Source organism: Bacillus rossius, chromosome 6, assembly GCF_032445375.1.
Source record: "Bacillus rossius redtenbacheri isolate Brsri chromosome 6, Brsri_v3, whole genome shotgun sequence".
NCBI lineage: Eukaryota > Metazoa > Arthropoda > Insecta > Phasmatodea > Bacillidae > Bacillus > Bacillus rossius.
The window spans coordinates 41,643,711-41,667,923 of record NC_086334.1 but is presented as its reverse complement, the minus strand read 5'-3'; the positions used below and the strand labels follow the sequence as shown (position 1 = coordinate 41,667,923).

General features: G+C 37.9%; 1 protein-coding gene across 1 annotated transcript in view; it reads right to left on the bottom strand.

Moving 5' to 3' along the window:
* Positions 1-21,534, bottom strand: part of LOC134533094 (sterile alpha motif domain-containing protein 5-like) — a 263,623-nt gene extending 242,089 nt beyond the window's left edge. Inside the window, exon 1 of the mRNA XM_063370337.1 lies at positions 20,736-21,534. Coding sequence (XP_063226407.1) covers positions 20,736-21,260 — 525 coding nt within the window. The 5' untranslated portion in view covers positions 21,261-21,534. The remainder of the gene's footprint in view (positions 1-20,735) is intronic.
* Positions 21,535-24,213: the final 2,679 nt, after the last annotated feature.

Below are 24,213 nucleotides of genomic sequence, written 5' to 3'. Positions count from 1 at the left end.
TGCTATAACAAACACTCTTATTTTCTTTGGCGATCCGGGAAATGTGCGTTATTTATAAGCAACTTAACATAGTAAATCGTTAAATTTTCAAATCTATGTTGGCAAAATTGATTTTTTTTGTGGTCATTCGCTACTGGGAATATTCACCATATAACGTTTAAGATTATTTATTTTGAATAACGAAACAACCAAAACATTATGTAAAAATGCTTCATCTTATGTTAAAAAAATTATAAACTGCATAGCCACAAAGTATGACATCATACCATTAGTTTCTGTTACTAATAACAACACGTGCACGCGTTTGAACAGTCATCGCAGCCATAGTTGTTTCATAGCTACCAAAATCATTCAACGATGTCAAGAATTATTCCAAATTATGTTTTGCCATTTTACTCAATGCACCACTCCGTTAACACAACATTTTATAAATTCTGAACTACGAATGTCAGTTGTTTTTTTTTTACGTTATTACGTTTAAGAAATTTCTGTAGTTTTCTTATAATTAAACTTAATTTTTGATGTTGGCATCTTTTAACCGCACATTTTTTTTCGGTGACCGTACTCCTCCAATTCAGTTGCGCCCGCCCGTATCTAAGCGCTCGGCTTTCAACAAAAGGCACCGCCTCTCGATAGAGTGAAACAGAGAATTACGCGCACGACCTTGAAAAAAGCGACGCTACAGCGCTCTGGCGTGGAAGCTGGTAACTACGAGTACCCTCTTGTGGAAAGAAGAGCTGTCTAGCGGCGGAGCTAACAACTACCTCAGTTTTGGATCCGAAAATTGGAATAATAAATCCTATCCCCTCGCGACTTCTATAAGTTATATATATTCAATGGCCAAACCGGCGGAGCGCTCAAGGTCACCGGCGCTCGTTGCGTCACGAGGAACTGTCCACCAGCAACGCCGCTCATCGTCTTTTAGTCCCTCCCCACCTTCGCCTGCTGCTTCAGCTGTGGTGTTGGGTTACAAGAACTTCGGAGTGTTGCATTTGTAACGTAGCCCAGTAAAATGTTTTCATCCGGGGTGGGGGAGGGGTGACAACGTTAAACTTAATTCCAGAACAGTGTTACTATTGGCATTGTTCATAATATGTAAAAAATACTCAGGACTTTCTCGTGATCACGTACTTGAATTTTAGAACCTTGCAAGTTTGTAATGCCTAAAAATTTTAATATTTTAGTCGTTCTCAAGCTGAAACGTAACAGACAGACACACTGAGTTGGTGACAAAACGAAAGTAACGTTATGAAATACCTGCGTATGAAGTTGTATGAAAACTAGTAACTAGGACCGTGTATTTTTTGCGAAAAGATTTCGGGACTAGCTATGAGTTAAAAACTGTAATTATTGTACACACAGGCACTTACAGAAATGTAGGTGTACCTACTTAAAATAAGCAGGTATTGGAGTACTCTTAAACCAAGTGGGTGGAGTTGTGGTGAATGATAATTAACAAATACACGAACATTAAACCCTTTAACACTGGTTGCATTAAAATTAATAGACTCGGAAGAAAAAGAGAACGTTTGCGTCAGGTAGGTAGGTGTATAAACCAGAGAAATGTCAATAATAATAAAAAAATATTTTATTGAAATTAGTTAGAATAAAATACAAGGCCGTTCCAAGCACACATTTCCTCAAAGTAAAAAAAAAAATTATGGATAGCTAGCGGTGCCTCTAGGATGGCCGGCAATACCAAAAGTTTCTGACGAAAATAAAAAAAAGTTAGTTCGCTCGGCTATTTAGGGAGATGAGTTAAAAAAAAAAACTTCAGGACCACTGAGTGTCCGTTGCTAACTCCGTCAGCAGTACAGGATGTATCCTACCGTACTGGAGATACGAATATCCTGCCTCTTGGAGTAATTCTCCGTCACCAAATCTTCAGAATCACGTGGCCGCGATGTCTTAATAACGTCTTAAGACGTAAATCACGTGCCCGCACTGAAATTATTTGTCACTATCAACGTTTATCGGGAACCGCCAGATAAAAACGTCCATTCGCCGCAATGGCCAACATCCGAAGTTCCAATTTTTAAAAGAATACCGGCCGACCGGAAACTGGCCGTTAATGCACTTTTTAATTGTTAACTTCAAAGTTAAAAAGTTGTAAATTTACCATAAATATCTGCAGCAGGTTTGGGAAACAAAAATAAACACACGACCACGGCAAAGTTACTGTTTGTTTTTTCCAAATCTTGCAAAAAAAAAAAACTGACAAAAAAAATCTGGCAAGGGCCTCGGCGGGCTGCATACGGCCAGAACACTGCGCCAGCAGCTCTGTACCGCACTGTACCGGTACAAAAAACTGTAGCATCGCCTGTGATTCGTGATTGGTCGTGTTTATTTCAGGTTCATGTCTACTGTTAAAACACTTATCACAGTAACACAGTGCGGAAGCCAACGCATTCTAGTGGCTCGGTCACGTATGGCAATGGCTTCTCTCGCAGACGGCGGCCAATCACAAGGAAGAAACCGCTGGCGCTGGTATACCATACTGCAGTCTAATGAATGTTCAGTTTTTGTTCGCACAAAATGCCTGCCCCTACCAATAATGCGTTTTTATTATTGAGAAACAAAGAATCACGAAACAAAATCAAAATTTTTAACGAAATCAGTAAAACAATTTGCCCTGAATTTGTATATAAATAACAATTAAAATATTTTGTTGTGCTTTTCATACAATTTCCAACCAACCATATATTTCTCTTTGCGATTAATAGTTCTAAAAGTGTAGTTAAATAACAGGATGCATTTGTCATCTCACCCTCTAAACTATATTATTCACTATCATTCAAGGTAAGATTTTATTGGCTAAGTGGTTTCTGGAGCAACCTGCGACTAATACACAGAAAGTGAACTAATCAAGGGCCCCGCCTACCTGGACACACACAGTGTGCAGAGCTTCAGAAGAAACCGGACGCGATTAGAAAACTGCTCAACCTATCCGAGTGATGACTGTTTACTAAAAACAATTTAAGAATGCGCTGAAGACGGAAGGATAGATCTGTTTTCGTATTTTGATTTTAAACTGTATTTTTAGGAGAGTGAAAACTGCTAAATGCGTGTTTTCAAAACAATTTTTTTTAGATATCAAACGCCCGGTAAAGATCCTTGAAAACACCCCAAGGGCTTTGCATTACACCTAAATCTTAATTTATATCCGCCAACTAATTTTATGGTCACCGCTCGAATTTCATAGTTGTCCTTATGCACGACGAGAAGATTGCGCGCCATCTCAGGACTTGCGGTCAGAGGCGACACCGCGCTAAGGGTCTCGCCTATATAGTCAGGGGTGTAACCATGGGTGTAACTGTGTTGGTGAGGCGATGATAATGTGCCACGCTCCCTGGTGTTTGGTTTCTAGCGCGGAGCTTCCTAGCATCTTTACCGAGCGTTTCATGTCTAAAAACTATTCTGAAAAACATGCGTTTTAGCCCTTTTTTCACTCTCCTAGAAATACAGTTTAAAAAAACGCCTTCAGCGCATCCATAAATGTTTTTCGTTAACAGACACCACTGACTCGGATATGTTAGCAGTTTTCTAATCGCGCGGTTTCTACTCTAGTCAACAAAATAAAGTAAAAATAAAAACTTTTTAAAACAGCTGATGAACCAAAAGACTGCGATTTTATAGTCATGCTGAAAAAACAACAGCGCGACGGGCAAAACGCGACGCCCGCGACAAAAACAGCGGACGCGACAGACTTCCCGACTAGAGATATTTTTTTAAATATCTCGCACCAGGTTCTAGGCACGACGTTACGGAAATAAGCGTCGCAATTTAGTTTACGGAAGATGCATATTCGTGTTTTTTTTTGTTTACTAAATTTATCTACTAATGTAAGATTTACACTCAGTGTGTGTGTGTTTTTTTTAATGAATGTTCAAGTATGAATAAAATGTATTTATCTTAAACACGTATGCCAAAAACCACTTGTAAACATTACTCAGGGGTGCCCACAAGGGGGGGGTAACGACGCAGACTGCGTCATTAAAATTTCAGGGGGGGGGGGGGGGGTTGATAAAATACGAGAAAAATGTATATATTATTTACATACTTATAGTTTCTAATGTTAAAATACGTTTCTGGTGCTTTGATAGTTGAAAGGGATCTTGTATATCAAATTGGCAACCCCGCACTTTCCTCAACAAAAGCAGTTCAGGATGGAAATATTACCTGATATGACCAAAATTATTATTAGAAAATAAGTTTTAATTATTGCAAAATGTGGCAAAATATAATACTAAAAAAGTATATTATTATAAAATAATTGATTAAATAATTGAGAAAATGGCATAAAAAATTTCGGTGGGGGGGGGGCGCATCATTAGGTTAGGGGGGGGATGAGTCATAGTGTTTGGGGTGGGGGGGCACCTCTGCATTACTGGCTGTCGTATGTCTAGTGCGAACGCGATGGCGACACAATAAAGTCGGTTAGTTTAGTTAGTCGCGATGGTATTAAGAACCGCGTATTCTGAAGTGTAATCGCGGAGTTCGCGCTACGATAGCTCCAGCCAAGGGAATAACGAGACGACCACCGGCAACAGGTAGAAGGGAAGCGCCAAGCATGCACGGGGCGTGACAGGGAGTGAGAAGGGCGGTTGCGCCTAAAATGCACACGATGTCGACGCAACATGGGTAGATCTCTATTTTGAATATTGGGCAGGAACACGTGGAGATGGGTAGAAAAATGGAAAGGGGGGGGGGGGGGGACTTCGGAAATTTGCGTACCAATCGGTTCACCAAGGGCTTGGCTCACCATGCCACGGATTTACGCCCAATCATAAATAATAGTAAAAAAACACACACACACAGACAACAAAGCAATAGAGCCTAATAGAAGTAAAACGTCTATAATATATGACAGGTAGATCAGCTAATTACATTTCATCGGCCTGTTTATCTATTTCAACAAATTAGCCTTTACATATCTTTAGTAGTGTTTCTCAGTGCACCAGGTGTTGCTAAGACAGCAGTTTTAAATTTTTTTTTCAAAATAAGAGAGGAAAAATAAGATACAAGAAATATCCAAACAGTTTCCAATGTCTCTCTCGAAATATTGCTTATTAAGTCAATGTGTTTAGTTCAATTAATCAAGTACAATTTAATTGTCAACCATATAATATAATCAATAAAAATATCAATGCATTTTTAATGTCATTACCGTACAATGTTTTAGTAGGCTTTTGTACCGTAAATTAATTACCACTAAAACTGCGAGTAAGTACTGGAAAAACAGCAGATAGACTATAACCACGTACTGATTTAGATTTTTTTCCCCCCATTAAGTAGTGGAAAGATCCCATCCTCACAATATGTCCTTTACAAGTTGCTCGGGATGTATTACTTTTGTGGAAAAAGTCAAACATCAACCCTCAATCTTTTCTCGTCGATAAGCCCAATGCAAGGATTATAAACTACGCCAGAAACACAAGAGACAAAAAAAATTAAACGACGACGTTTTCAAATACCCATACCCGTTTATAAGTTACGCAAGACACAAAACTGCAACGCAAGCACCGCTCAACGTTCAAAGTCTTGCGTTTCAGCTTGTTTTCCCGCCTTCCATATTTGAAGAAAGTGTTCCGAAATATTTTAAAGATAAGAGTCTGTAAGTGTCCAGAAGGCTAATATTTCTTATTTATTAACTGCATTCGTTTTCACTTGTTAAACTTTCGTACACTTAAATTAATAAGATACTTGGATAAAAAATATTCATAATTCCATACATTATTATGACAAACAAGAATTATAAAAAAAAACTCGGAAGAAATCCCTACAGTTGTCAAATTTTAAGCTGTGTTGGTGATGTCAATACAAATTTCACTTTTTATAAATTACCGTGGTTTCCTTTGGTGTGCTGTACTGCGTTAGGCTATGTATCGTGCGTAGAGCGAAACAAGTGGTCGCGTTAAAAAAAAAAAGCACTTATTGAGGAAAGTATTACGCTTAGCCAACATGTTATTGACACTTTCCGCATGACTCTCGTGCATGTGAGCCAATTTACAAGTGCTTCGTAACAAGGGGGCCATGAATGGAAAGTAGCTGCAATGGAAAAGTCGCGGAATAAACGTGTAGCCTAGGGCAGGGGTCGGCAACCTTTCGAGTCGGAAGAGCCAAAAATTACAATTTACAAAATTTCAAGGTTTTTAAAGAGCCACAAAATTTTTTCATGCCAACAATAAATAGTACTTACATAAATAAAGTTTTTTGATAAAAAAATAATCTTTTTATTCATAAGAAAAATTTATTCATATATAAGTAGTGTTTTTTCACAACAAATTAGATAATATATATGGTCTTATTATATAATCACTTATTATATTAGTAAAAAAATTAACACAATTAAACACTTACTTACAGCACTAACTTGTACTTCAATAACAATTAATTGCGCAAACACATTCAATGGGAGCGTTGGCTTTGCATGGTTTTAGAAAGTTTGGATAAATTTGGCTCATAACTTGTTGTTTTAAGTTTCAAACACGACTCTAAACTTTCATTTGTTAGTTGGCTTCTTACTTTACTTTTAATTAAATTCATGCAAGAGAACGTTTGCTCGTACGAATATGTCGATCCGAAGATAGTCAGCACTCCAAATGCCAACTTCTTCACCTCACGGTAGCAATCAGGAAGACTATTCCATGCGTCAAATATAAATAAGTGCCCCAACTCGCGGCATTTCTTTTAAAGCTGTCCACTTTTGTTCTGTTACGTACATACATTTCTGGACCTCCAACTCTTCCAGCTTGCTTTTCAACTGTGTAAATTTTCCACTCCACAAAGCTTTACTTTTTAACTGGATCAATTGCATTTCTAGAGATACAGTATCAACTCCAAATGGATCAATGTGGATTTCATTACCATTTGTGTTGAGAGGATTTACTATAAATGCTAGAGTGGTTTTGTTGGTTTTGAATGGTTGAAATCTGTCAGCAAATTCATTTTTTAATTTTTTATAACTGTGCTGAAGTATTTCGTGTCAACAGTTGCACTGGTTTTCTCGTGATATTTCTTTAGAAATTGAAAATGAAGTAATTTACCGCTCTGAATATCTTCTGCAAAAATAATTAATTTTTCTTCGAAACTAACCAATTCTTCTACCAAAACATAGGCTAGGTTTCCCTTTTCTTGCAGTTTTAGATTCAGCTCATTTAATTTCGCTGTGATATCCACCATAAAGTAAAATTTTTGCAACCATTTGCCGTCCTCTAATTCAGGGTGATTAATGCCTTTTTCATCGAGGAATGTATTTATTTCATTCAAGCACAAAGCAAAACGTTTCAGCACCTTACCTTTGGAAAGCCATCGCAATTTATTGTGAAGAAGGAGGTCGGAATACTGAGTCTCCATTTCGTTTAAGAATTCTTTAAACTGACGATGGTAGAGTGCTTTTGACAAGATGCTGTTAACAATCTTGATTACCAAATTCATGACCTCAACTATTTCGGCCAGAAATGTTTGGGCACAAAGTGCTTATTGGTGTATTATGCAGTGAAACGTAAGAATTTCGTGGTTTATTTTGCTCTGAAGAATCGTTGTTGTCCCTTTATTTTTCCCTGTCATCCTTCTGGCTCCATCTGTTGCTATTGAAACGATTTTATTTAAATCGATCTTATTATCTTCGAGGCATTTTTTCACGGCATTCGCTATATCTTCCCCTAATGTTTGTCCCGAGAGTGGTAGCAATCCTAGAAGTTCTTCTTTTGGACCTTGGGAAGACATATACCTAACAAAAAGGGCAATTTGTGCCGTGTCTTTTATGTCGCAAGACTCATCTATAGCAAGTGATAAGGCAGAAGCCAGTTGAAGGTCTTCCTCCTGCAAATATGTTACATTTGAAGACATTTTTGCTATTCTGTCTTGTACGGTTTTAGCGGATAGTGGCAAATCTTTAATTTTTTTCAAGATTTCTGGTTTGTTTTTGAAATCACGAAACAGTTCTTCAGATTCACGAATGAAGCGATCTTTGATACACTCACCATCTGTGAATGGTTTGCATTTTTTTTGCGATTTCTAGTGATACCGCGAAGCTTGCCAGATTAACATTACTTGTAGATTGCGTCCAGTTACTTAACATGGAACTTGATTGCTGTTTTTGTTTTTGGCGCTCATCGACAGTTTTTTTTCGTTCTTCACCAGCTGGATATTTACTAGCAAACTGAGTATGTTTTGTAGTGAAGTGTCTCTCTAAATTTGATTTCTTATTGTGTGCGAGTTTTTCGTGACAAATGAGACAGGTCGGAAGGCCATCTGAGAGTTGCATATGAAAGCGAACGATTCCGTCCAATCCCGATTGAATTCTCGATACTCTTCTTCAGTTCTTCTCTTTATTTTTTGTAGATGCCATGCTTGCGGTGAAGCTGTAATAAAGAATTTTTAAAATTATTATTTAGGTATCCAAAACAGCAGATGACAAGTTTTGCAATTATTTACTATTTTAATAAAAACACTTTCGCGGTAATATCAAAAAGTGTACTTTGTTTCTTTTTGGACACTTCTTATTGACTTAAAAAAAGGAATAAGGTATCTTATTTAAAAAATATGTAATATATGTATAAATATAATACTTATTATGTTACCTAGCTTTACTTCGGTTTTATTATTATTATATATGTACATACATACCTCTGAGAAGATAATTCGCTTGGAACTCTTCAACTTGAAAAAACAAACTATACGTCACAGCCAAATCACTGGTGAAGAAGCCAAACTGTCTTGCGTCGAAACGAATTAAATTCTAGATAGAAACATCCGACGACGGCGTCATTCGAGAGCTTCCGACGGACCACAGAACAAGGAGGGAGATATAGAAGTGCGACTGATATGTTGGAAACTGAAACCATGTTTGCACGTCAAGTGGCGCTATCTGTTGGGTGGGCCCGTAAGTACTAGTAAAACGAAAACCTTGGGGGGTGGAGAGCTTTAAAATGATAATTTAACTGCTTGATTACATATTGTTTAGTAAAATATAACAAGCGTGGAAAAAAAAACCAGGCTTACTACTGGTTTGTAATAAAAAAGTATTTTCTGTATAAATGACCTGGTGATGCAGTATTTCTGGTACGGAAATAAAGAGCCGCAGCTTCACATCCAAAGAGCCGCATGTGGCTCGCGAGCCGCAGGTTGCCGACCCCTGGCCTAGGGGAAAGTGAACACGTATAACAGTTTAGCGCATCGGTACGGTCACACACCGACAACAAAACCGCATTGTAGTACTGTGAAAACGACTTTATTGTGCTTGCAACGTGACAAAGGCATCACGGACTTAACCTAAAAACGCAACCAGGCGTGGCTTTAAAGTTGAGGAATAACCCCTCCCCCCCACAAGCTAAGAAGTCACTTAGTGGCAGAATCAAATATACCACAGTATAATTTAATTTTCCTCGCCTGGAAAATACTCAGTAACGAATCCCTGTAACTTTTAAGTTTCAGGCATAACTTTCAGCAAGACTTTTTTTAATCAAATTTTGAGCTTAACACAGTTTAAATGATTGTTTTTTTTAAGCCTTTAGAATTTCTAAGTGATTTAGTACTTTCTGACGTCACTTGAGGTATCCGCCCTCTGACGTCACGGTGTCACGGGACACACAATTTCCGTTCAAGCATTTAAATAATGGTAAAATACTGTTCCGTCCCTGATTGTAAGAGTTCGTGTTTTACGCATGGAATAGTGTTTTACGCATGGAATAGTATTTCACACCTTCCAAAAAATCCGAACGTTTTTAATAATGACAATTTAATTTCGCAGGGACGATCCCTCAAATCCAATACTCAGGGCACATGTGTGTGTGCTCGTAACACTCCATCGCCGTAGATTACAGACTACGTCGTTGCAGATAAAATATAAGTAGGTATTTAACATGAAAAGTACTAGATGCCCGAGAACTATTTACTTAACCAAGATATTTTCATGTTTTTCCTACATTAACACTTGGATAAATGAAAATCAAACACAAGAAGTAAGATTAAAACCATGTATTTATTCGGAAAGCATAAAAGGCCTGCCACATTCGCGCAGTCGCGTATGTGACCACTATCGAATTAGATATAACACAACTTGGTAATAGACACAAGTGTAGCAAATACGTTTGTAAGCGTTTGTACATTAATTTTTCTAGACCTATAATTATGCAGTGCATAAGCCGTATAAAAACACAGCTAAATTGTGAACACTGCACACGTCAACACCTGCAGCATGGCCTAGGAGACGTAATGATAGATGGAGGCATCTTTCCCGGAAAATACAGAGATAAGTAAGGTATTTTTGAGTTCAATGTTACAACGATTATAAATATTATTTTCTTTTTCGATATTTTTTCTAGTTTTTAATGCTTTAATCTCACCAGCGCATTGGTAGCACTTCATAAAATGCCCCCCTTCTACAAGCGAAACGCCCGTGTTCGGATGTATCTAGCTAGTTCCCAGCTCAGGTGGCTGCCCCCCCCCCCCCCCCCCCCCCAACCCACCAGGGCACATACGCGGTATGCGGAGATTCAGAAGAAGGGGGGAAAAACCGCGATTTGAAAACTGCTCGAGATATCAGAGTGGTGTCTGTTTACGAAAATAATTTACGAGCGCACTGAGGGTGGATGAGCATTTCTGTTTCCTGATTTCGTTTTTCAACTGTATTTTTAGAAGAGTGGAAATGACTGAAACACCGCAGAATAATTTTTCTGCATGAAACATCAGGTCCATATACTTGAAAGCTCTCGAAGGGACTTGCATTACACCTTTATCTTCATTTCTCCGCAAAATAATGTCATGAAATACCATACTTTCCCTGTGCACGACGGGAAGACTTAGTGCGCTTAGAGGCGTTACCGCGCTAGAAGCACCAGCGAGCGTCGCACTTATCCCGCCTCACTAACACAGATACACCCCTGACTAGGCGGGCTCCTTAATGCGTTAACATAAGTCTAAAAAAATATAGAATATATTGAAAGAAAAATTTCCAATCGACACAAATAAACTGCTAACTCATAATTTATCCAACAGAAAAATACCAAATATGCCAGGCTGGACTTTATTGCAACCCATCAGGGATTTGACAAATGTTAGGCCAGACCATGTAACTCGTGAGGCGCGGCAAAAAAAAACTTATCATTACCAGAAAAGCCATTGTTCTAGGGGAGAGCTGCGCTTGCGTGATACGTAATCATGATTTGGGACGCGACAACAGAGCTCTTTCCGAAATAACTCGCCAGACCCAGTATCACGGGCAACGGAAAGAAAAAAAATAAAGGAACAAGGTTTATATGTAGCGTCGTGGGCCCGCCGACATTGTGTCACCCTCAAACAATTCGACGTGAAAGAAGGTGGGCGTAGCCCGTGGAAAAAAAAAAAGAAAAAAGACCACGCCTAGCTTCCAGATTCTAACCGCCGATCCAAGAAAAAAAAAGAAACGACTGGACCAAAAAAAAAAACCTGGAGTGTGTTCCAGCACTGTCAACCTTAGAACGTAAATTATCTGTGACGCAATGCCCTTCGAACAATAGACCTTGGCGCCCGAAGAGGTGAACGACATTTTGATGACCGCGCGCGCTCGCCTACGTTGTTTTTTTTTGTACAAACAAAAGGAATGAAAATCTACGATCAAAATGACAGAATCGGGGGGAGGTGAAAGACCACGGTGAAAAAACTCGGTTTCTTCTCTACAAAATGAATATCGTTAAGTTTATGGATAGCTTTAAGGAAGGTTGTTATTTACATTATACGCTTATAGTTAAAAAAAAGAGTTGATATTGTATTCAAACAAGGGTGTCAACAAATATCCGATGAACCAATTTATAGCCTTTTTCGAGACCTTTTAATAAAATTTTCGTATAAGTTTTTTTTAATAAAGGTTTTATTTTAAATATATATATATATACATACACACACACACACAACCAAAATTAAACATGAGCAAGTATACAACAGTTTCTAAAATTCACAGGGAAGTACTGATTGTTAATTTAATGTGCTAAAAACCTTTTCAGAGATGTCCACGTGAAAGAAACGGACAGACAGTCTCCAACTTTTTAAGTATAATATGCGACTATAAACTGTAGAAAGGCGTTAAAAAAAAACAACACGCACGTTAGCAAAAGCCTGAAGTAAATTAAAGTTTCGCGACTTACAACACTGTTGCTATTTATATTGCACCTTTTTTTTGTGACTTTCTTCAAGGTCGTAACTAGAGAGGGGGCGGGCAGACGGGGCTTGGTTATCGTAGCGTTAGAACAATTCAAAAATGTATCATTTAAAATAAGTTATATTTAAATATTCTAACTAAATTACAGTAAACTTTACTAAACTGAATAACTTAATGAAGTGTTTTTTTTTAATTTTCCCTTTTCTTCTGTTATTTTTCAGACAGCTCCAAGGATGAGCGACCAAAATTTCAAAAGGGTGTACCACCGTTGGGTGATCAAAATTTCTATAAGTATTTTCAGAATTACTCTATAGAGTATATTTCCTAAAATGCCAATATCTATAATGTAAAATGTGGTCTAGTTGGGCGCCGTGAAAACTCGATAAAGTACTAGTGCTGTGATTGTGTATGTAGCACAACTACTAACCTCTACAGAATATTAACTAAAATATGTCTTGTTATGTTGATAGTGAAAATAAATTATTCTCAAGTTGTATGTACTGGTGTAGTTTGACTCAGTGTGAATACCAAACAATAAAATGTCGTATAATTCCTTAGCAGTATGTCTCCTTCTCTTTGGTGTAAGTATTCTGACCTTAAAATCAACAAATATAAGTAGTGTGTTTAAAAGCATTAACTTCTCTATGACTGCTGATCTCAGTGTAATAAAAACTAATTATTCTTTCAAGACAATACAAGCTAAATATTTCTGTCTATCTGGTTTAACATACACATGATATGTAAGTATGGTTATCAATCGGAAAAATAAAATATAATGAAAATTTAACTTTTTACTAGGGTCAAAATCATGGTTGTATGGGTGACAATACTCTTTTGCAACATATCCAACTGTAACATGAAAAGTGACAGAGTCAATGATTAGCAAGCAACATACAAATACCTTTGAGACAATTATTCATGTTTAAATAGATTTTTCATTAAACAAAATTTCAATATCCGTTATACTTAAATGTCTTTCAGAACTAATTACGTTTTACGTAATTGTATCGCTGAATAATAGTTTGGTTATCAGTCAATATTTTAAATATTATTGAAACACATTTTAACTGGCAAATTAGTCTTTTCTTTGTTTTTACTAGCTCAGTCTCTTTCGGTAGATCAAACTGTCTCAAGACTTCTGGACCTGGGACTATTCTTTAAACATTCAAGACAATTAATGACTTTAACAGATTTTAACTTTGATATCGTACATATTACTGATCAATGTCAGTTAACCAGGTCCAGTATGTACAAGCTACAAGTCTTTACGTAGTTAAGTAGTATTAAGTTGTTTTAGCGAGTTTCAAATTAGGTCTTGATCGTAAACATCATAGTTTAAGATATCTTGCCATTAAAATAGGACAGGTAACTTCTCGCTGTTCTTGTTAATTCGGGGATGGGGCAAACAAACCTCGTCGCGTCGTTACAATACCAAGAGGCTGTGGAAAACCTCTCCGAACCCCTGTCTCTCCTCCGATGTTGCTGGTTAGATCTCACTCTCCTCCGATGTCGCTGGTTGGGTCTCCGTCTCGATGCACCTCCTCTCGTGCTGCTGGTACTCCAGCAGGACTGGCGTCGGTCACCTGGAGTCGTCTAGAAGGATGATGTCCTCCGGTACACCGTCTACGATGCCGTCTACCGCTGTCGAACTCCTTCCATCTCGAAGATTGATAGTCCTTTTCTTCTTTTCTTCTTAATTCGTCGTTGATCCAGTTATATTTATGCTGTTAGTCAAAACTTATCGTCGTCGTAGATTCTTTAGTAGAGCTTCGAACATCGGTAACTACCTCTTCTTCATTGTGTAGTTCCGGTATTTATTATAAAATCATCAATTTCACGTAGATTCTAGCTATTCAGTCGTCGTACCAATGTTTTACGTGATATTCTTACATTCATTTATGACTAAATCACGGAGCTCTTTCTCTCTAATCCTTCTCCCATGATAGTAGAACAGAAACTCAAGTTCCAATTTGTTTCAAACAGTCAAAGCTTTCTCTATTGAACACTCTCCGAAATCACACTGGAAATACTAAATTCTTTAAATAAAATATATGCGCAGTCGAGCGTCCAATCACATATACTCTTTCCTCAGTAATGACCCAAAAACAATATTAAAAGGTGTAAGCTCATTTCCTATTCGTCGCCGTTTAACAAATGTTTGCAAAGACATTTCATAAAATTATTACTTAGATAAAACATGAAAATACTTAAAGAGTAAAACCAAATTGACCTGACCATAGAGATACAATACTGGTAAATATAATTCATAACAGGACGAAGACAAAGTCATCGAGGTAAGAAGTAAAATAATAAACATAAAATTCATTTCTATTGAGGGCTTCTCAAATACCTCTATATTAACTTTAAATATATACATTTAAATGTTTAAATATATTTGATTTCTTAAATTAATAGTTTAATAGTGCAAGAAATTAAAAAAAATAATTTAAAAAAGAGTCTCAGTGGGTATCGAACCCGAGCTGGCCAGACGATACGCTTGATCACTGCGCCACGCCGCTGACATGAAAATTCATGAATAGCTCTCAAACTACTGTAAAATCATTAAGCAAGGGCTTTTTCACGCTCCCTAGGGCTCACTCAGGCGAGATATTTTAGAAAGTTGAAGGGGCACCTACCTGATTCCACTCAAAAGTTTAAGCCAAATCGGTGATCCCCGACTCAGATCATCCCCTTGTAAGCTGTTCAATGTTTCTGTTATTTAAAAATTTCGCCAATAAAATTATACATGAAATTACTTAATTTCCAGTGGATGTCGTTTGACTGATTCGAACCAGGGGATCAGATTGAAAACAAATATTTTATGCGAATAAAAAAAGTTTTTTGTAACAGTATTTTCCAACTTAAAACACTCTAGCAATAGGGAAATTAAGCCAGTTGAATACAATGATGAAGGTGTAAACTATATTTAATCATCTTGTAACATCTTGAAGCCCCGCAAATAAAAAAATGACGAATCAAGGATGGTCATTAATTATCGATGGTAGAATATTAATGACGAGAAATAAATAACGCTAAGCAATCACGGATATCGATCAGTGCCGTAACGATCCTATTAACACCGCGCTGGCACCGTTCCACAAACCGAGTGAGAGCACCGCTTCGAACACCGGTCCTTCCGTCCTGATTTCAGTTTTCCATTGTTTCCCAAAACATTTCCAGGCAAATTTTGGGGTGATTCCTTGACTAAATTCCCTTACTTGAAATGTATGTATCTGCACAGAAAAAAAAACATTTATGTAATTTTACAAGAGATTATTTTGGAAACCAGTTTGCCAAAAATAGTTTGTAATACTATAAGAGAGATATTATAAATTTGTAGAACACATGGCTATTGTTATTTATTTTGCAAATATGAAATACGTTTTTCGATACTAAATCTTTCACAAGAAAACTGGCACATAATTTATTTCAACTTATGTTTCATTCAATATATATATTTTTTAAACCATGTAAAAAAATTGAACATTCAATAACTGGAGTTTATTTTGCTTTGTTGTGCTTGTTAATGTGCGCAGTTAATGCTGGAAAGTTATTCAGGGAACGATTTTCAAATAACTGTAACTATTGAAGGTACTGGGATAACACAAAGCACACATGACCGGGAAAAATTCCGAAACCAGTATTACTGCGAACACTTATTTTGTTTTTATACAGCTGTTTTCGTGTAAATGTACAAATTTACAAATGTACGTAATTATACATGAATATTTCAGTTCCTTTTAAAAAAAAATACGGTGTGTACCTTGTCGGCTGCAGAGTAATACCAATCACCCAGCTCTGCTGGTGCTGATTTATTGCATAAACTTAATTACGCAGTCAGTCAACACACTTCACCACAGTAAAATAATGACATTATACTAGCAACGAAGCCGAGACTGGCCAAAAATTGGCAAATGTATGTGTATACACTTTTACTTAAGGGCAAACAGGACTATTATGCATTGCAACTCCTAATAACATAATAACTTCACAGGGAAAAAACTGCGGAAAATATTAAACAACTGTATGTAAGGTATATTGGTGTAAAGACGCAAAAAATTCCTGATTATATCTGCCAGAAATTCAGGATCAATGATATTTCTCGATACGATCCAACCTTGTTACTCACAATAACATTATTTTGAAGCTATTATCCATGTAGTTTCCTTTAGTGTTTCTCAAACGCCTTTCAAGCTTACCAACAAAATGAAGTCCCAACAAAATGTCTGTTTGATACCGCTACTTCTATTACAAGGTGAAATGTAGTAGCATTGGCATGGAAACATGTAAGTAGTTATTTTGGTAGATAAGAAATTGATAAGGAATATTTAAAAAAAAAAAACAGTGTGTGTTAGTGACAACAGAAGATTGAATTCATTCACAGTGGCAACTAAAATTTATGAAAATTAATTTTTAAAACCAAAAATTGTATCTGTTGAAGATATGGAACCTAGTAAATAAATGCAAGTAGAGAGGCTTTGAGATAAGTTAAATTGCCTACAAATTTTTTTTTTTTAATTTTAAGACTGAGTTATGCCTAATAGTAATACGCAAAAAATCACCAGGATATTTACAAATCGAAACAGGAAGATCTGCAACTTATTCTTGATTACCAATCGTTCTTCACGGTTGACTTAATTGAACTTCCTTAGACCTAGTTTAGAAACTACAATGCTGGAGTTGAAAGACTCATTGTTCTAAGCAATGTAATCTTGTGACTGACTAATGTACAAATTATACAAATAAATTACCTGTTGCAAGCCTGTTACTCATTTCCTGAAAACCTGTATTTATACACATGCCAAATTTTTACAACTGTTGCTCTTATGAACTATTCTAAAACCAAATTATTTAAAAAATCGAATCCATCAGGTTCGGTGAGAAGTCGTTTCGACACAAACATTAAAGTTTTTCGGAGGAATTTCATTCATCCGATAATTTGTCTATCCCCCCCCCCCCCTTTTTCCTGTTTAAGGTTTAGCCTAATTTGCTGTCAGGAATACATGAGTATGCTGTTTTAACATTGTGGAATGGTTAAGTACTATTATGTAATTTTATCTCTAGCCAAAATCCAATCAGCAACCACAAACCGTGATAATGTAAACGTCCCTCTGGAAAACATATAATTTAAAGAACTTTTTAACGTCTAATTTACAACTAACTATATACCACGCTGCCGTTTGCAGTTTAAAGATTACAAAACACTCACACATTTTTACTAAAAAATCATCTTTACATAAGGCGTAATTTTACGAATTAATAAAATAAATGGCAACATGGCTGCAGTATTCACAATTGTTAGCATACATATATTCGAATATAATTAACGCGGTATGAAAAAAAAAACACGTTTTATTCTAATTAAATCTAAGCAAATACTTAAATACAATATTTTAACCTCCCTTCATAATGAGATTAAGTGACTTACCAGGCACATTCAATTGTTTTAACTCGTTTGAAATATGTACTGCTTAAAGTTTTTTTCACACCTCAATGTATCTGAGAAAAAAGAGCACTAACCTGATTCATTCAAAACTTTTTTAACTTGTTGGCGATCATGTGCGAAGTCGTGCCACAATCACTGATTAAAAAAAGAGTAGACAGATTCTTGTTTTCTGCGCCCGGGACTAGGGTTGGCTTACTCATTGCCCGCAGCGAACGCGAAGCCATGGTTAGTATGCATCAACTTTATACATAAATAAAAAGTTAGGAGTTTTAAGGGTGCCTTAAGGATTTTAATTAATCCAGATAAATGTATTTTAATGAGTAAAATTGTCACCATCAGAAAATTTAACTTTCGAAAATCCTATGCTTCACCAATGACAAAAAGAACACTCGAATGCAGGAGGGACAAAGAGTATTCAGAAGCTGAACAGCGTTATGAAACACACACATAGTGCAAGTGCGAAACATTGCTTGCTGCCTGTGTCCAAAAGAAATAACTTTGACTTTGTATGCGGCTGGGATGGAATGATTATTAAAGAGTTTCACAGAATCAATAGTGAAACTTAAGAATATTCATAGGTTCTTACGCAATAACAATGAAATTAAGGAGTTTTTTTTTTAAGTAATAAAGGAGGCATACGAACCTTGGAAGCCAAACAAAGCTAACTCCCTAACATTTTACCATTTCAATATGGCGGCCATAAGATCCAATCAATGATATATATAATAATAAAAAACAAAAACAAAAAAGATAAACTTTTAATATTGCGTAACAGCTTCTTTCTTGGCATCACTCGCCCTTACAAACATAAACCGTCTTTATGCTAACCGCGTGGCCATTATACGTTTTTTAAGGCCCTATTGTCAGTTTCTAACAAACGTAATAACATCGCTTGAAAGAGTTGATATTTAGTTTTCTAACGTTCTGTTAAACCCAACCTTAACCTAGAAGGGGCGGACAATGCAACTTAGCAAGAAAGTACCTTTTCTCCCTTCATTGCCTAAGGCAGTTAAATAATTTGCTCTATCCTAATATTAAAACTGTTCTTGTCCAGACATTAATTATGCCTTATTTTGATTACTGCGATGTCTTGTTTCCTGATCTAGCAAAGCGACCCCAGAAGCTCCAGAAGTGCTGTGTAAGGTTTATTTTTAACTTTTTAAGTCCCGGAATCTTCCGACCCAATATTATCAGCAGCTAAAATGGTCCCAACTCACTCAAAGACGCAATATGCACACACTTATCCTTGCTTGCAAAGCACTATAGCCGGAATCACCCAATCTTTCAGCCAATATTAATTACATAGTTACCGTAGCCATGACCCACGATCCAAACGCAACTCTGTATGTTGTAAATACCCGCACATTCATCCAAATGTTTGTCACGATCTTTTACAGCCACGAGGAGTAGCAGGTTCTGGAATGAACTAGACTAGGCGACAAGGCAAAAAAAAAAAAAACAAAAAAAAACAGCTCACTTCAAACACAAGCTGGAAAAAAAATATTTGGAACACCTTCTTAGACTGATCATTTTTGGCTTTCCTATTACTTTAATCTATGTGTGAATGTAAAGTTACTGATTTAAATTATCTTGTTTTGACATTGGCCCGAATTGTTAATTATTTAATATTTTTCAGCGCGTGTATGCCTAGCATAATTTTTAGTTACCTGTAAATTAGCTTTTTGGTTAAATTGTAATGGTTACCTCTTATCTTAGAACATTTAGTTAAAGCTTGAATCTGCTTTCTGTCTTATTACCTATTGTATCACATATTATGTTTATGTTACGCTTACTTTTATAAAATTTCAATTCTTGATGTAATAGCAGAAGATGTGGAAGTGTAAGTAAAGGCACTTCGCCTCAACTTCGCCATCAATAAAGACGATAATTAATATATGAATAGTTCAATGTTGAGGCCAACAATATTATACCGTGAGTCTTGCACGCATACTCTACATCCATCATTAGTCTTTGTACGAAACACAACGATGTTTCCAGGTTCGACATCTGATAGACATATTCCTAAATAGTTTTATTTTGGTTGGGCGATGGTACTCCTTCGTATGGCGCGACTTAACTACCTCTATTGGCGGCCATAGAAACCAAAATTAATTGCAATTATTTCCTGGGCACGGCATGGCGCGAACTATAAATAACGCGGACGGCAAACACGCCCGCCTTGCCGCTCCCGGCGAATCAATGGCTGGAGAACTTCGTGAGGGCCAGGAGAAGGTATAGTGGAGGGGGGATGGGGAAAAGCCTTCTAAGCCCACGCGTACACAAAACACAAACTGGAGCCGTACCTGGATTCCCCTGGAGGGGACAGACGAAGAAGAGGGAGAAAGGGAGGAGGGAAGCCCCTCTCGCTCGGGTTTCAAGCTCGCCTGGCCGCTGGCATTTTCCCACGGCGTTCCCGCCAATCGCCAAACAAGCAGGCCCGCCCCCCGGACCCAGCGGTTCCCGCTAAAAGATCGCATCGTTCTCGTGATGACCTTCAGACTGTGAAGAGCCAGGTCACGTGGTTTCTCGCTGAAGAATCCTTCCACGAACTTTTTACTTTCGAACCAAGCCCCCTCGTGAGGGGAGTGGGGGAAGAGATTTCAAATATTCCTATTCCCGGGCTCGAAAACAAGCGAAGCTAGGAAATCAACCAACCTTTCGAATGCAAAACCGAAAACATTGGTATTCCTGTCGGAAATGAACGTGAGTTTACTACAGTGAAGTAAATCACAAAATGCCGCCCATGCGTCACTGAACCGGGTGGAGGGAGGAGGGGAAAGTCTGAAAAATATATTTGGGACAATAATTTCAGAAATATATTAAACGTTATCATTTCGTCGTGCCAAATTCTTCGAATAGTTTAAAATCATTCTGACATGATTCAGTCACCACGTTGCGATGTATTAATTATTAATTTTGCATGCAGCGTTATTTGTACTAAAAAAATATCTTGGGGAAGTCAGGAAGCAGACAGAGCACGGTAAAGACAATCGCGTCATCGTTCACAGTAAAAAAAAGTAATAAAAACATTGATCGTTCCTGCATGTTCTGGAATTTTCTGCACCCGGATCACTTTAGTCGTTGGTGGAACGGTAGTACAAAAGCCACGAGCACGGCATGCATTGTTGCCGGGGCGCGCGACTGACTCACCGAGGTGGAGTACGGCTGGCAGCTCAGCCTGATGCCGTCCTGCGACAGCTTCTCCTTGAGCAGCAGCTTCAGCTGTATCCTGGGTATCCTGACCAGCTCCGCCTTGCCCTCCTCGTACTCGTCCAGGTACTTGCCCAGCTCCTGGGCGCTGCCCGCCGACGACGAGGCCGCCGGGCTGTCGCTGCTGCTGGCCGCGGCGACCCCGCCGCCGGCAGTAGCACCACCCTTGCCCGACGACGTCCTGGACGAGCGGGCGCTCGAGCCGTCGCACTGGCACTCCTCGTGCATGGCCGTCGTCTCCTCCAGCGTGAAGTACACCGACGCCGCCCCTTCCTCGCGCAGCGTCCGCACCGAGTGCAGCAGGCGGCCGCGGTGCGCCGGGTTGAACACGCCGATGGCGTCCAGGTCCGGGTCGCCCACCTGCTTGCAGATCTCCAGGTCGTCGTAGCCGTTGTCGATGAACGACTCCGCGTACTGGCCCAGGTGGAGCGAGCGCAGCCATTCCACCACGATGTTGCTGCTCATCGTCGGTCCGGAAAGGGGCAATGTTAAAAAAAAATTTAATTAAAAGAAAAAAAACCGTCAGGCCTTCATTTCCTCCCTCGGGAAGAACTCTCGTGAAACGCGCGAACTGTTCCCGAGGCGCTTATCTCGAAACGTTAACACTTCCCCCCTCTTTTTTTTTTCTTCTCACGAGCACACGTTTTCAGTTTGGACGCAGGAATGTTTTTGCTGTGCCGTACGCGCGCGACGCGGTCGCTCGGCTCCAGCCCCTCCGCACGCGTCGTGCCAACTGTCCGGGCCGACAATAACCGCCGACCTCCCCGGCAGTCATATTGACATTCTCCCGGCAGTTGGCGGGCTCGCCGCCAGGAGGCAGCACGCGCAGGGGAGAGAGGCGGCGCGCGCAGCGGACCGGATCCTGCGTGGAAGGGGTAAGGCTAAGATTCACTTACTCCTGGTCAATTCCGAATACACACCAAGTTCTCTCGCTCCTGCAACTACAAGGCCGGACGGAAAAATATATATACATATAGATATTTATTTATAATATTATAAATTTTGCCTGAATTCATATATTTTCACGATCTTAAAGTATTATAACCGTCTCCAAGCTAATTCAACCAACATTTCGTATCAATTTCCTTTCTTTTCATAAAAAATGAAGAACAAACTAAAATGATTTTTTTAAAATTTAAAATAACAAAATTAACTTACCATTTTCTTTAACAGCTGAAAAAATAAATCCGTATATGCTCCACAAGCGTGGATTCATTTTCTGTCTTGGGGTTGATGAATTCTAGGTTTCTCATCATGTAGCGTTTCTGTCGGTAGCTTGAATCGCTTTGAATTGCTCGCTCTTTATAACGTTTGATGGAGATTACTTTATTGTTCATGTCGCTTTGTTAGCAAATTAATTTCTGTGGCCATCTACATGTTGTATATAGTACATTGCAATTGGGATATACGTAAACAAAAAGTGTGCGTTAGAAATTATACATTTTAAAATTTAATACACTAAATTATTTTGAAATCTTTAGTTACAGAAAATTATAAAAATTTCTACACATACTTTTTGTCACAGAAAAATATTTTGCAGCACAATGAATATACAGTTTATTGTGTGTGTGTGTGTGTGTGTGTGTGTGTGTGTGTGTGTGTGTGTGTGTGTGTGTGCGCGCGCGCGCGCGCATATTAGCAGACGTGCCCGGCATTGCCCGGGATTTACGCAGTTAAAAAGGCGTTTTTAGAGTAACTCGAATACAAAATTTTAATGTTTGTTTCAGAAATTTAAGTTATTGTTTTATTTTTCGAAATTAGTTGTAGACAGAAATAACAAAATTACGCTTTAAAGGGTATAGGGGTAAAAATTAATGTTTATATTCCTACCTAGTGTAAAATAACCAAACCAACGTACTGAGATAAAAAATAAAAGTTTTTATAACAATCAGTCGAACAAATAACTAGTAATAATACCATTTTCTTAAATTTTATTGTTTAAAATGAAATCAAGTTGCATGAAATTTTATAAAAAATATTTGTCCAATTGTGGAAATCGAACATTAACCGTATACTTCGAGACCACAATTTTAACAGCTAAGCTAAATAGGAAGTATGAAAGGGTGAGAAGTATAATGATTATGGCTTATTTTAAAAGTTGCGATTGTTTCTTTTCATGACTATTAAAATTAATAAAATGTATTCCAGGATACATTAGTTTCGCTCTCAAGAAGTGAGATTTGGCACACATATAGGTACTTTTGGTACGTCTCTCGATGTTCACAAAAGCTACATTGTAGGTACACGTTAATGCAGCCACAAGCGGTTGTCTGTCTGGACGACTTTGGCTCATGGGTAGGGACAGGAAAAATTCGCGAATTCAATGACCTACAGCCTACAGGAATGACTCCAAGTTCCTCTATGCACTCGGACAAATTACATATGCTCATTGGCTACTGACTCGTAACACGTATTAACTAGAATGCTTTTGATTCGATACTTCTTTCGTTGAGGATTATTCATTGGCTCTGATTCCTTCAGACAACCTGTGGTCCAATCACTGAAGCAGCAAAAAGTTAAACACATTTGGATTCTAGCCTATCGTGAAATTAGACCGCGATTTTTTCCGGTCTCTACTCATGGGTAGAGACCTGCAAAATTCGCGATTTCGATGGCCTTCAGGATAGACTGCACATACCCCTGTACACTCGGGCAAATAACGCAAGTTCATTGGCTGCCGACTTGCAAGTCGTCTCAGCTGGTTTGTCTGTGATTCAATCCTTCTTTGGTTGAGGGTTTATAACTGGTTGAGATTCGTCCAGATGAACAGTAAGCCAATAGCAAAATTATCTAAGAGGTATATGTGTTTGAATTCTAGCCTATCACCGAATGAATCCGCGAATTTTGCAGGTCTCTACTCATGGGTATAGCACAAACACGTATGCGCATTAGACTTCATAACACTAAACTTCGGTACGTGGAACGCGCGCACTTCACTGTATTTCCGTTTCTTGTTAAAATATCATCATAAACGCGCCTAATTAAGTATAACTTCAAAAAAATTACGTTTCATAAAATCAGTAAAAAAATTAATTAAAATATGCCCTTATGTAATACTTATGATTTCCTCAATAACTAACGAATGCGGTAACACAAGTATGAAAAATCAACAAAAAATTGGAAAAAAAGATGAGCCCGGACAATTCAGCAGGTTTTTAAACCGCAAGTTGATAAGAGAAAATACCAAGTTATTCAAGAATCTTTTGTAACTTTCTGTTTTATGATTCTCTGCTTGTCTTACGAAAAAAATATAATTATTCCCGTTTCTTTCCTTACGTAGAGAAAATAACCTCTTGATGAGTTTAAAAACAAAACAAGCAATCAGTCATTTTTGTTTGCATTTTGCAAACAATATTACTTTATATTAGCGAACCTAAAATATTCAGCTTTTCTTCTTAATTGAAATTTTAAATTTTAC